The sequence below is a fragment of the Oncorhynchus keta genome, chromosome 34 (genome assembly GCF_023373465.1).
Source record: "Oncorhynchus keta strain PuntledgeMale-10-30-2019 chromosome 34, Oket_V2, whole genome shotgun sequence".
NCBI lineage: Eukaryota > Metazoa > Chordata > Actinopteri > Salmoniformes > Salmonidae > Oncorhynchus > Oncorhynchus keta.
In genome coordinates this window covers 43034279-43047471 of record NC_068454.1, presented here as the reverse complement: position 1 = coordinate 43047471, position 13193 = coordinate 43034279, and the positions used below count along the sequence as shown (strand labels likewise).

The following is a 13193-nucleotide window of genomic DNA, read 5'->3' as shown; positions in this document are numbered from 1 at the left end:
AAATGTAGACGTACTAGGAGTTAAGACAGGTCCACAATCGGGGCCAAGCGTCAAGATTGGGTTTACAGCCCCAATGCCTCCTGTGTGACTGTAGTGTGTCCATCAAGCATTTTACTGGGCACTCCACAGTGAGAAACATATTCCCCCATTTTATTGCCAGGTTAAGACTAGCTTTGCTATAGCGAGCATTGGGTTTCCTATGAAAGTGGCTTGGATTAGCTTGGGGGGGGATAATACAAATCGGTGAATCAACTTTACGCTTTGAGTGTATAATCACTAAAGCCTCTCTAGTTAAATTTCTCATGAATGATGCATTGGTGTCGATGCCAGTCAACTCTGACCTCGTGACTAATTGACAAATGTTCTCAAACAGATGTTGCGCCCCCTCCTCCAAATTGGGGTCGTTAGCAATTGTTTGATAAACAACAGGCCAACACGCCAATTGTTGCTAGTCGCTGACGAAGTTATCCCTGATGTTTACACTCTAGCTACAGTAAGCAGGGTCCATTTCACCTGGCCCTCTCAGGCTTAAGCGTTTCAGTCTCTTTAGCGAGCAGAAATGTACCAACGCTGCATAAAAGGTCACCTGCTTTGCGCGATACGTAGTTAGCTCGTTAAACTAGCACAGCGTAATCAACTGGTGTCAGTGATCGATCCGTCGCCCCGACCAAGCAACCAACAAACAATAGCTGTCTTGAGTCTACTGAACAAGTCAAATTCCTCCCACCCAGTGTTATGGTTTCACCGCCTTCCCCAGAATTTGTATTTTATTTGTTGGCTTCCCCCTCATGCGTTTGAAAGCCGTGCCACACACTCAAACAGATCGATTTGGATTTAAGCAGGCAGGCAGCAATGGACAGAGTGATAGTATACTGTCCTCCAACAAAAGCTCTTCTCTCTCTCTCTCTCCCTCTCTCTCTCTCTCTCTCTCTCTCGCTTGCTTTCTCTGTTGGAAAAAGGCAATGGTTCTCTCGCTATGAAGATGAGGGGATGAAGGAGAGGTGGAGAAGAGGGAAGAGAGGTGTGGTTAGAGGGGTTAGAAACTCAAATAAACGTCCTGCGTCACGGTGGATGCCGTGGGGAGCGCCGTGTGTGTCATACCTGCCAGGCAGGCCCGTAGCGCGCTGACAAGAGCCATTAAAGTTTATAGGCGTGCGGCACAGCTGCTCGTCAAACTGACAGACAGACAGCCCACCGAGCCCCCCGTCCTGGCCCCGTGTGGGGACCCCCTCCCTGGCTATGGTGCAAGGCCAGGCTGGAGGCCTGGGGTAGTGAGGTAGAGGAGGAGGGGGTAGTGGTGGAGAGATGACTGGGCTGCTAGGAACTGGAAGTGATCCACTGAAAACCACAAACACATTAGTGGGCACACATTCATGGAGCCTTGGCTCGACAGAACTAGACAGAAGGATGAGTGATAGGGACCGAACTCAGCAGTATTTGAATGGTTTAGCAGTGTGTCCCAGCTTTTTTAAACGTGCTTTGAGTGTAAGGTCCCTCTACTTGGTGGGCGTCACTTAGGGCTCTCCGGTGGCCTGGCATAAGTGACGCCTAGATTGAACAAAGTGCTCTGTTGTCTGTACATGCATGTGTGCACTGGACCAGCGCCAACCCCTGATCTTAGTACTGACAGACCTGCGCTCTGAGGCCTGTTTCCTCAAAGGGTGCTGGAGTTGCATGACGGACATCCATGTGCACCACCGCTGCTCAAACTCAAGGGAGTGAATGATAGGACAACAGTATGTGTGTGTTTTGCAGTACCACAAAACATTATGAGATACTGTACAGCAATGCAGGTTCGATTGAGGGAAGCCCTCCCAAGGTGTTGTCATGTTTTGAAAGAAGATTAGAATATGTAAGGCTGTAATAAAGAGGCCAAGGGGCTAGAAAATGTTGCGTGTGTGTGTGAGTGAGAGTGTGAGTGATTGTCCGCACGTGTGTACACATGCGTGCTTGCACACTTACTTGCACACTTGCTCGCTTGTGTGTGTGTGTGTGTGTGTGTGTGTGTGTGTGTGTGTGTGTGTGTGTGTGTGTGTGTGTGTGTGTGTGTGTGTGTGTGTGTGTGTGTGTGTGTGTGTGTGTGTGTGTGTGTGTATGATGCAGCTTGTCGTGCCACAGCCGGATTAAAGTATCCCTCTCCTTAGACTGGCCTCTCCCGTCGCCCTCCTCACCCCCTCCCACCCTTTATTTGTTTTAATTAAAAGAAAACTTCCAGCCTTGGCCGAACGGGACCGACCGGCGATCCCTTTTTCCTCTCTTTCCTCTCGTCTTCCTTCTTCTAATGTTTCTAATGTTTCTCCTCCACTTTTCAGTTTTGAGCAAGGTTATGATAGGGCAAAAAATACAGCTGCTTGCCTTTATTTCTTTCGGTGTTTATACATAGAAGTATTTGGGGCTTTTTTGGGGGGGGTCTGCTCACAAGGTGAAAAAAGCAGCACACACTGTGAGCCAGAGGGAAATGGAATCGTTCCGGATTGGAAAGGCAGCTTGGGGAATGCCCCCGTTTCCTCTCTCCTCTCCTTCATGGCTTCGTCTGACTCTCTGAACAGAGTATTCCCATTGTGTGTGTGTGTGTGTGTGTGTGTGTGTGTGTGTGTGTGTGTGTGTGTGTGTGTGTGTGTGTGTGTGTGTGTGTGTGTGTGTGTGTGTGTGTGTGTGTGTGTGTGTGTGTGTGTGTGTGTGCGTGTGTGCGCGTGTGCGCGTGTGCGCGTGCGTAAAGTGGGACCCAGCACAAAAGCACACATTGTAGCCTGTGGTGGAGAGTAGCTCCTTGAGTGGGAGGCTGCAGTGCATCTGTGAGCCTATTGTTATTGCGTCCAACTGTTCTCCACCGCTGGGCTGGCTGGCTGGGTGATTCAACACTGGGCAGAAGTCCACAGTCAGAAGTAATCAAGTTAGGATCGTCAGTTTTTTTGTTCCGCTATTGCCGTGTTGTATGTAACCTGTCACTCACTCCAGTGTGTATGTGTGTCTCTCCCCAGTTGGATCCTATCCCTGAGGAGGTGATGCAGCAGAGGCCCAACCCCAACGCTGTTCACTCCATGGAGAAGGTGCTGGAGGCACACAGTGAGTGTCGCTCTACTCTACTCACACAGGAAATGGCCCCACTCTATGTGCTACAACCACAAAATGATTCAGGGGTTTGATTTGCAAGTGTGCATTCACCGTAAACTCTCAACGATGTTCTTAGATCGGAAAAGAAAAACAGCAGCACTCAGCCCTGGATGACGGAAGTTGTTTGACCCCTGGTGTAGTTGCTCTATGTTATAATCATGATCCTTTAACCTTTCACCTTTGTCCTGTCCTGTAGGTAAAAACTGGCGCTCTCTTCAGCGCGGGGCCTCCACGCTGGGCTACTCTCTGAGCGAGGCTTGCCGGTGTGAGACGGAGGAGGCCGAGACCGTCACCGCCATGGCTTCCCTCTCTGTGGCCAACAAGCAGAGGAAGTATGTCCCTCCTGTGTGTGTGTGTGTGTGTGTGTGTGTGTGTGTGTGTGTGTGTGTGTGTGTGTGTGTGTGTGTGTGTGTGTGTGTGTGTGTGTGTGTGTGTGTGTGTGTGTGTGTGTGTGTGTGTGTGTGTGTGTGTGTGTGTGTGTGTGTGTGTGTGTGTGTGTGTGTGTGTGTGTGTGTGTTTTACAAGGTCACATCGACCAAAAGCTTAGCTCTTCAGTACAATAACATTTTGATCCAACCTAGATGTGCAGAGGTTTCTGATACTCACAGGTCTCACACATTCCTGCAGTTGACATGTGTAGTGTGGAAGTGCTGCCTGTGACAGGTGTCATTGTCCCTTCTTTCTCCAGGAGCGAGGAGGAGCCTATGGAGGGCTGACCAAGTCCCCTTCACCATTCAGAGACCCTCAAAGGTCTCCAATTTAGGTCTCCCATTTAGTACTCAGCCAACCTCCATTTCAATTTGACCCCACCCCTTGACCCCACTCGCACCCTGCCTAGGAGGCGCACCAGCCCCGGGGGGGGGGGGGCAACGTATAGAACGACTCGGTATGAAACGGAAATGGAAGACATCACTATCTCACTCGCCCCGAGTGTTCGGACTAAAACGCCCCCGATGTGTGGTTCCGTCTCTACGTGGGGAGGCAGAACACAAGGAGCGCCGGGATTCCGGTCTTGTTGTCAGGTCTTTACTCCAGGACCGGTGGGATCTAGGGTGACTTTGAATCATCCCACGCTGGCAACATTGAGTGTCTGTGCTTCTTTGGAACAGACACACTCGCTACGTTCGAAGTACTGCTCCAGACACGGAATTTCTCATTTAGCCATCTCCTTTCATTTGTTTTCTTTCTGTCGTTTGTTCCTTTGCCCTCTTCCGTTCACGAAAAACCGCAACCCGAGCCCTGTGATGTCATTACTACTTTGTTTTACGAATGTTTGATTGTTACCATTCATGAAAGACTTTGAGAAAGGAGAGATGTCGCAGGGTTTGCTGATATTTCTTGGCGCGTTTCTCGATTGGCAAAAGCAGGCGTTTTTTTTTGTTTTGGTTGGAGAAGAGGAGCGAGGAAAAGAGAAGGGGAACACGATGGACAGGTGACCCGGGGCCTCGTTTATCAAAGGTGCGTGCGCACAAGAAATAGTCTGAACCTTGCGGGCAGCCAGTTTTCACGCAAAGGTTGGTGTTTATCCAGGAAAGTATGCGTATATCCACTGAAAACTCAGACCATGCGCACTCACAACTTCTAATGGTTCATCAACTGTATTGCAAGCAAATATGATTATTTTGGGGGGGGGGGAAATTGAGGTGTTTGAGGCACGGGAATTTATAGTAATGGTAGGCTAATAAAAACATTAAAACGTAGGCCTAATGATAAAACAGATGCATTTGCCGTTGGTAAGGAGATCACATAGCAGCATGTTCCCTAATATATTTATTTAGCTTTTATTATATAGGCCTAAATCATAATCATATTGCGGGACATGTCTCCTTTTCTGACATGACTGGTTTATTTCTGCTACACAACAAATATTACGCTACCATTTAGCCATCTCTCATTCAATAGCCAAGCATGCTTGAAAGTAAATAGCCTATGACAGTATAGCTAGGCTAAAGTATTCTTGTGCGACAGGAGCGCGACATCGCAGCCCATTTCATCTCAGAGACGATGCCAAAGCAGGAAATATAAACACAATCGTGTATTGATGAAGGAAATATTGAACAACAACTCTTATGTTGCATAGAAGTCTGGGCTCTGAGCAGCATTTACTTTTCAATTGTTCAATAGACAATTCATCTTGCCGAATACATGGCCGGTGTTTGGCATGCTCTATAGTTTTTTAAAAAAGTCGCTGCAAAAGATGAAAACATTCGGCCCCACACCTCTAACAGAAATGTGATCACATTTACCATTGCACTTTCTTTTAGTGACTATCACGGCCCAGTTCCAATGTCTCTTCATCATACAGCAGATGATGGTGTTTTTGTTACCAATAAAGGTGAACGGAGGGCATTTTGCCAGGCAGGGTTGTAAAACTCGTTCACCAGCGCGCAAATATAGTATGGCTCTGATTAATCAGTGAAAACATGCGTATATGTTGCGTGCAACAGTTTGATAAATCCCAATCATTTTCTTCTGCACACAAATCCTAGAATGTCCACGTACGGCAGGATTGAGTAAGAAATGTACGCAATGGTTGATAAATGAGGCCCCGGGGTCTTCTGGTTTGAGATGACAGACTGTAAAAAGACCGTGAGTTTGTGCCTTTTTCAGTTCCTGCCTGGTGGATTTCACCACGAACTCAAGACCAAGAGCTTTGCCTTCAATTTGTTTTGGAGGGAGAGAGGTGTGCCGTCCTATCGCTCTCACATCTCATCTCCTTTTGTGATAGCGAGACTGCCGATGCCAAAACGATGGCACATAGACTGGAGGCCCTTGGCATGTTTACCCTGACTTCCCTGGAGCCTACTGTCCCACCCGGTCCCGTTTGACCTTGTTGTCAGTACTTGACTTGGGCAGGAGCTCCCCGCAGCTGACTACCGGTACACAAACTCCAAGTCAAAACACTACTTGTCGTAACCCCTTTACTATCGTTTAGAAGGTAGTCGCCGTGCTACACAGGGACTGACATGGTTGAGTCTTTTTCAGTGGAACGAGAGCCTTCAGTGTTTGAAACGTCAGCCAATGATGTGGCTTTCTTCTGGTATATAAACCATTACCAAATACACGCCACCTCTAAGAAAGAGTTAGCTAGCATGCACTGTAGTCTGTTCTAGAGAGATTTGGCATTTTAAACTAGAATGCTGTTCAAAAATAGTAGTAGTAAGACAAGAAATTATGCCAAAGCGTGACGTTGCTATCAGCTCAATAGCCTGTTGCCACGTAGTATTGTAGCCATATAGGACAGATATTGCTATCATGACTTTACGTTCAAAATTGTTCTCTGTGAGGGAATTATAGCAGTTGACCAATTTCTATCTTACACACCTCACCCTTCAAAACGTTCAGACGCTCTTACCTTCATTTAGGGGCTCTACCCACAATTAGCCGTTCATTTGGCTTTGTTCACAGAGATAAACAACTCACGAGTCTGTGTTACCATGGTGACAGAGCGGTTAGACAGGACAAAGATAAACAATCAAATCTCATGAGTCTTTGTGTTACCATGGTGACAGAGCAGTTAGACAGAGGTGTACCACCTTTGTGAGTTTACAGAGGGGAGCAAGTGGCACCCATATTCTCTGACATTTGATCCACGCTCCTTGTTAGGCACAGCTGCTCACCAAGTGTCAGGTGCTACTGAGTGTGTGCGTGTGTCACATGTCACAATCCAGTAAACAAACCCTTTATACATTGACACAGTCACCATAGCTACTGCTAGGTGTGTGTTTTTTGGTACAGGAAAGTGTTTTTAACCTTGTGTGTGTGTGAGACGCATTAAATAACTGCGTCTCTAACTACATACATTTGACTTAGTTCACAAACACCTATAGCTCAGAATGCAGAGAATGAATGAAAGTAGTGATCTGAATACGTTTTTTTGAACCCCCCCCCCCAACTCATGTTTCGCCTCCTGGCGACTACCTTCGACATTGTTCCGTTGACGTCATAATCACTTTTTTCCCATTGTTGGTAAACGAGGAAGAACTGAGAAGATTCCGCATGGATCTTTCCTTGAGATGTTTCCACCACAATTGTTCTGATGACTTACTCCATCCGTGTTGTTTTTACCCATCGTTGTCTCTTTTCTTCCTCTTTCTGTTATGTCCTCGTTGTCTTTAGAAGTGGACTCCAGTGTCTTTTGGTTTTTGTGCTTTTGAGTTGTTTTCCTGCCATTTTGTATTCAGTTTGAGTTCTTTCTCTCTCTTACAGTTTGTCGCAGTTCCTTTTCGTGGTGAAAGGTTCTGGGGTTGTGAGGGGTGGGATGGGATGGGGTATGCAAATATTTCTACTTTGTATAATGATTCCAACAATTGTGTATTTACTATGCTGGCTGTTCATGGTAGATTTATATATGACAACAAATCTATAAGTATATTATATATTATAAGAAATTGCAATATTGCTTTGGGAAAAGAACGTTTGAATTGCAAAGTGATATGCTCATGTTTCATTCCCTGGTCTGGCTCGGCCCTTCCTGATGTCGCTGAGGGCACTGTTCATTATTCCTGGCTGCCATTGGCTGAGGGTTCAGTACAGTAGCATCCCATTTGGTGTCAGTCTCTCTACAGTGTACGCCACTGACCTGGGCTCTAGTAATACTTCCTGACACTACATAGAGGAGTAGAAATGCTGTCCCCAAACAAGGGCTTAGGGAAAGGGACAAGTCGCTTGTCTCTTATATTTAATTTCCTTCTCCATTAAGACATTGTGACAACCCACCCATGTAAACATGGGGTTACAGTGGAATTTCACACTCTTACGTCGCTAACACTTTCTGACCTGCAACCAAACACTCTAGCTGTGTTTTGTCAAAAACCTTCTGTATACTATCTAAGGATGTGTAATTCAGAAGCAGTAGCGGTGCGTGGATAAAATCACCGGGGAAGCCAAGCCAGTATTCAAAATGCCATATTACAACTTGTGTGTTGTGATAATTGCGTGGTTTGCTCTATAACCTGTTAGTTCATATGCCTTGCCACCGTGATATATATATAGGCCTAAGGCCGAGACAATAAGGAGACAAAGTGGCAGAATAAATTCAACCACAGCTTTGTTTCACCACAAAACCGTGGAGCATCTATCCACCAAGTGTATTGTGACAAACAGTTACATGACCTACAGCATGGTCAATCATGTTGATGTTTCTGACATTTTTGGACCACTAAACAACTTGATTTAGGCCACCGGAGAGTTACCCAAGTTGCAAAGAAAACAGGAGCTGCCTCCACTATTCCAGCACCATTTCAACTTCAACATTTAAAAATCATCAAATGACCGCTGCTTAGTCTAATAAAGTGACAACTAAAATATTCCAAAAACCATTCAGCCCCATCAACGTAAGCTAAATATGATGTGTCTGTCCATAGTACTGATTTCTCTGTGTGTGTCTGTGTGTGTGTGCGCGCGTGTGTGCGCGTGTGCAATGAAGTAGAAAAAACATGTTGACTCACCCTACTTGTAGAGAAACGTCAATGCCATCCCCCTCTCTTGCCGAAACGGTTTATGACTCTGTCATACAGTACACGTTTTTAGTTTTTGTTGTCCTAGGCTGCCTGGCTAAAATGCTTTGTCGCGAGCCTAACTTCCTTTCATGGGCATCAATTAGCCAGCTAATTAACATTCACCAACTACATCTAGCTATATATTGAACTTCCATCCTCTCAGGCCAGAGGCACAATATATGGTTAGAACCGAATTGCTGTTATAATCTTTGGCCAGTATGGATAATTAAGTAAAACCACAAGTCCAAATCCCTATCTCCGTCCATGACACATTTAGGAAAGGAACCATTTTAGCTAGCTAGCTAGCCACCAGAGGACAACAACACAACGAGATGCAACAATTCAAGTTTTTTTCTGTCAATGACATTTGGCTTCATTTGATGTGATTAGTGTGAAGCAAAATCCAAACTGACTTCCTTAACACTTTTTTTGGTGTGCCAGGACCATTCACAGTTGAGCTCACTCAGTTTAGCTCAAGGCTGATTGGCTGTTATTGTGTAAAAAAAATATCAAGGAAGGTAAATGCTCACTGGCTTCCCTTGCATTCAATGCTATGGGCAGCAACAATATCATACTATTTTTGACCAGACAGCATCGGATAGGTGGCCTACACATAGAGACAGAACGGCACTGTTTCGCTCGCTTGGATGCTTTCTCCGGTGAGATACATTCAGCCTCTTGCGAATTGAAGGAAAATTATGAAACACAGAGAGACGAAAGATAAATGATTTTATATGTTATTTTTCTTCAATTTTGGAGGAAGCCTGGCTTCCCTTTAAATTCATGAATACACACCACTCTTTCTGAAGGGCCTGTCTTGGAATGACATGATAATTACACAAGGGTTTCCCTATAATGATTAATCACTATAAGCCCAGGAGTCGTAGTTAACCCATCAAAAGTCCCCCCCCCCTCACCCTTTGACCTCATCCAGCCCAAACTGCTCCTCTCTGACGGCTGTAGCAGATGACTAGTGAGGTCAAGGGTCATCTCAATGGATCCAGTCTCAGCCAAGGGGGTGGAGTATGAATTAATAGTCGAGTGTGCGTCACAGTTGTGGTGGTTGTTATTGTATTGGGGCACAATAGTAACCGATCATCCAGAGCTCTCCCAGAATGCACCAGCCTGAGCAATTGGTAGTTATGGTTTCGTCACTTGTATTCAAGCAATCTTTCTCAAAGGGACTTTATACTATCTGGTTATCATAGTGTCCAGATAGTCATTTGAATATTCTCGTGCTCTACAGACATTCCATTTGTTTGTTTTTTTAAATTTGTTTTATCGTCTGGGGGGTTTTTTCTTCTTTTTTTTCTTCTGTTCTCACAAAAAGGCCTGAGGATTGTCTGTCGTTTTTTTTCTGCACCATTCCTCTTCCACCACCTCTAACTTTCTCTGCATGGTTTGTGTGTCCGCATGCCTGTCTCTGTCCCTGTAACTTATCTGCACAAGGGGAAAAAAGCACTGAATGGACAGAAGTACGTTTTTATTACAGCATCAGGATTCGGGAGCGAAGCATGACACGAGAACTTGTTTTTTTGCAACCTCTTTTTTTCCCCTCTCCCACAATTGACGATGAGGAAGAACGGCGCTCCATGTTGGTCTGACAGATGTGCTTTTTACACGTAAAAAAATAAAAAAATAAACAGCAAACGGAACGACTTTTAACATTTTACAACATCTTTATCTAGCGCTTGTGAAATACAGACAATAGATTTTATCGTATTTGTGCACAACAACAAACACACACACAAAAAAAAAAAAAAAAAAAAAAAAAAAAAAAAAAACGTTTTAGGGAAACTAAACTGCGGAGGCAAACAGGAGAGACCAACTCATTGTATCATTTGAAGTTGGGACGGGGAGACGTTTTGTTTCCGAGGCATCTGGAGATATCAAAGGGCTCTGTTCCCCGATGAATGGTCTATATCGTCGTCAGGGTTGTCCATTCCACTTCAGCCAGTAATATCTGTGACCATTGTGGTAAAAAAAAAAGAACAGTTATAGGTTTACAAAATGCATCTGTTACGAAATGCATCTGTTTTTATATTGTTTTCTTTTGACTCTTGTTCTCTCCATTGTTACAGAATAATACTTCCCCCCCCCCCCTCGGGACCATAGCTCTAACATTTTCTCTTTTGACATCTACACTATAAAGTATAACATTTTGGAAAAACCACAATGCCTTGTTGTTGTTTTTTCCCCCCACTGGGGGCTTATGGTCAGATGAGTGGTTGAACTAAAAGGGGAAAAGGCTGTCATGCAAAGTCGAGGCCCATCTTGAATCATACATGAATCATACACCCAGATACTGACAAACTTCAGGACCATGCATTGTTTCAGCAACGGAATGAGTTAACACAAAGTGCCTTTCATAAAAGGCATGAAGCATCTGTGTCGCTGAGTGCTTGGCATTTAGCATTTGTCTTAGCCACTCTGATGTTGCGGTCAGCTTTTTGTAAATAATAGTAATTATATGCTTGCTAACATTTGTTCTATTTCACACATGTACAAGTGTATATCATACAATTGTTTTTTTGCATATCCCACTCTCCCCTAAGACACCCTCACGGCCAGGGATCAGCCATTATTGACGGCAACCCTGGAGCAATTACATTTAAGTGCCTTGCGCAAGGGCACATCAGCAGGTCTTTCACCAAGTCAGCTCAGGGATTCGAGCCGGCGACCTTTTGGTTACTGGCCCGGCGCTCTCATCCCAAATCCACACTTCAACCGAAAGATGAAAACTAGTCGACAACCTGTGAGTATTTACAAAATTGTTCTGCAACCGGAACTAAACATTGATGTTTGAATAAAGGTATACCTTCCTTCGCCCTTAATCACAGATCTGGGAGGGACGGATTAATGAAACAAGAAGCCAATAATCTCTTTTTCACTTACCTAATCCCTTACAGATCAGTGACTAAGGTCAGAAGGAAGGATGAATCTAAACTATTGGAACGGGCCTCAGACCTGTACAGTAAGTATTTAGTATTCCGAAGAGAGAAGCTGCCTTGACCGTACGGTAGCAGTAGAGGCTTAAGGCCTCTGCATGCTTCGCAGCCAAAACAGTTCGGAAGAGTTTGCGCATATATTATGATTACACTTTGTGACGTTTTTTTTTCAGCTGTTCCGACACACAACATTTTTTTGCTGAGGCAAGCCGAAGTTATTAGCCAAAGTCTACACCCCTTCATTGGTGATTGGTCAACAGTAGGGATTATTCAATTAAGTCTTTGTTGTCATTCAATGGAGGCAACTCGTTTTCATGCAAATTTGTTCGTTATGAAATGCTGCACTAAGCAACCTAGATGTAAAATTGCACGACGAAGATCTCCTCGGCAAAAACTGCTAAATTAATGACAGATTTCTTGAGGTATTCTCGATTAATTCTGACTATATTGAGGAAGTGTATACTTGCTACGACGTCTCAAAATGGAAAAACAGTACAAATGCCACTTTTTTCTCATTTTTCAAGTGAAGGTCCTAGGCGCCAGCCGAATTTAAGCATGCGGACACCTTTAGGTCCTAGGCTTCACAGTAGCCACAAGCAGGCTTAGCCACCCATTTGGAAGGGCCAAAGGTCAACCCCAGTGTCCAAATAAACACAAGTGAGTCTGTGTTTGGAGGAAGTTGAGGGGGGGGGGGACATAAAAAAAAACACTCCAAACTAAAAACAGAACCAGGCCTGCCACTGGTCAGTCAAATAAACACAGAGAGAGAGTAAAAGTCCCAATGCTGAGCGGTCTTCTTCAGTCGTCCCCTGCCTGTACACAAACAATGTCACTGGTGTCGTCACTGTGAAGGTGGTGGTTTCAATATTCATAAATCAATGGAGTTGGAGCACGGTGCTGTGGCTAAGGCAAAGAGACCTGGACACATCTCGAGCACCTCTATGGGAGCAGAGAAAACTGAGACACCAGTGCCAATATTGACTGTCTCACGAGATGTGAAAGAGACCTGTCAGGAGGCTCCGCGACACCATGAGATTAAGAAAGACGACATTAAATCGAAAGAATGCACTCCTTTTTAGGGGTCCTGGAGCCCTGGGACAAAGTAACGACTGGCTGCACTCCCAGCACGTAGACCAACCGTCTCACTGCGAACTCGTTGACGACTCCGTTTCTTCCCACACCGCAGGCGGCTGACCTCTGCGAGCCCTGAAGGTCAAAGAAGGGCCGGGGCTTTCCCCTTTGAGTTACGACACGTCTTGGAACCTAATATGGCCAGCCCACAAAATCCAAAATGGCCGATTCTATCCTACAACAAAACTCCCCAGAACCACCCCCAAAGGCAGGGCTGCTGGTTTTGCAGAAAACCCCGCCGGCTATTTTCTCTCTAATCCCCACAATGACAGTTCGGTCTGCGGTTATCACTCCCTGTTCCTCTCTATGTCTCGCTCTCTCTCTCTCTTCACCCGTCCTCCTGCCTCCCAGCGTCAGTTGGCGCTGTCATTACCATCTTCCATATTAGAAAAGGCCTCGTCCCTGAACGTAGCTCATCCTCCAGTATTTTTTTTAATTGCAGGCCTGAGTGGCCGTGGTGGCTATGGATAAGGACGAGGACAGCTGGAGGATGACAAGC

The 13193-nt window shown here is 45.4% G+C and overlaps 1 protein-coding gene across 7 annotated transcripts in view; it reads left to right on the top strand.

Moving 5' to 3' along the window:
• Window positions 1-10791, top strand: part of LOC118367556 (histone deacetylase 4-like) — a 258463-nt gene extending 247672 nt beyond the window's left edge. For all 7 annotated transcript variants that reach the window (XM_052493919.1, XM_052493917.1, XM_052493921.1 and 4 more), the window contains 3 exons: window positions 2982-3066; window positions 3311-3446; window positions 3803-10791. In XM_052493919.1, the coding sequence (XP_052349879.1) occupies window positions 2982-3066; window positions 3311-3446; window positions 3803-3830 (249 nt within the window). In that variant the 3' untranslated portion in view covers window positions 3831-10791. The remainder of the gene's footprint in view (window positions 1-2981; window positions 3067-3310; window positions 3447-3802) is intronic.
• The last annotated feature ends 2402 nt before the right edge of the window (window positions 10792-13193 follow it).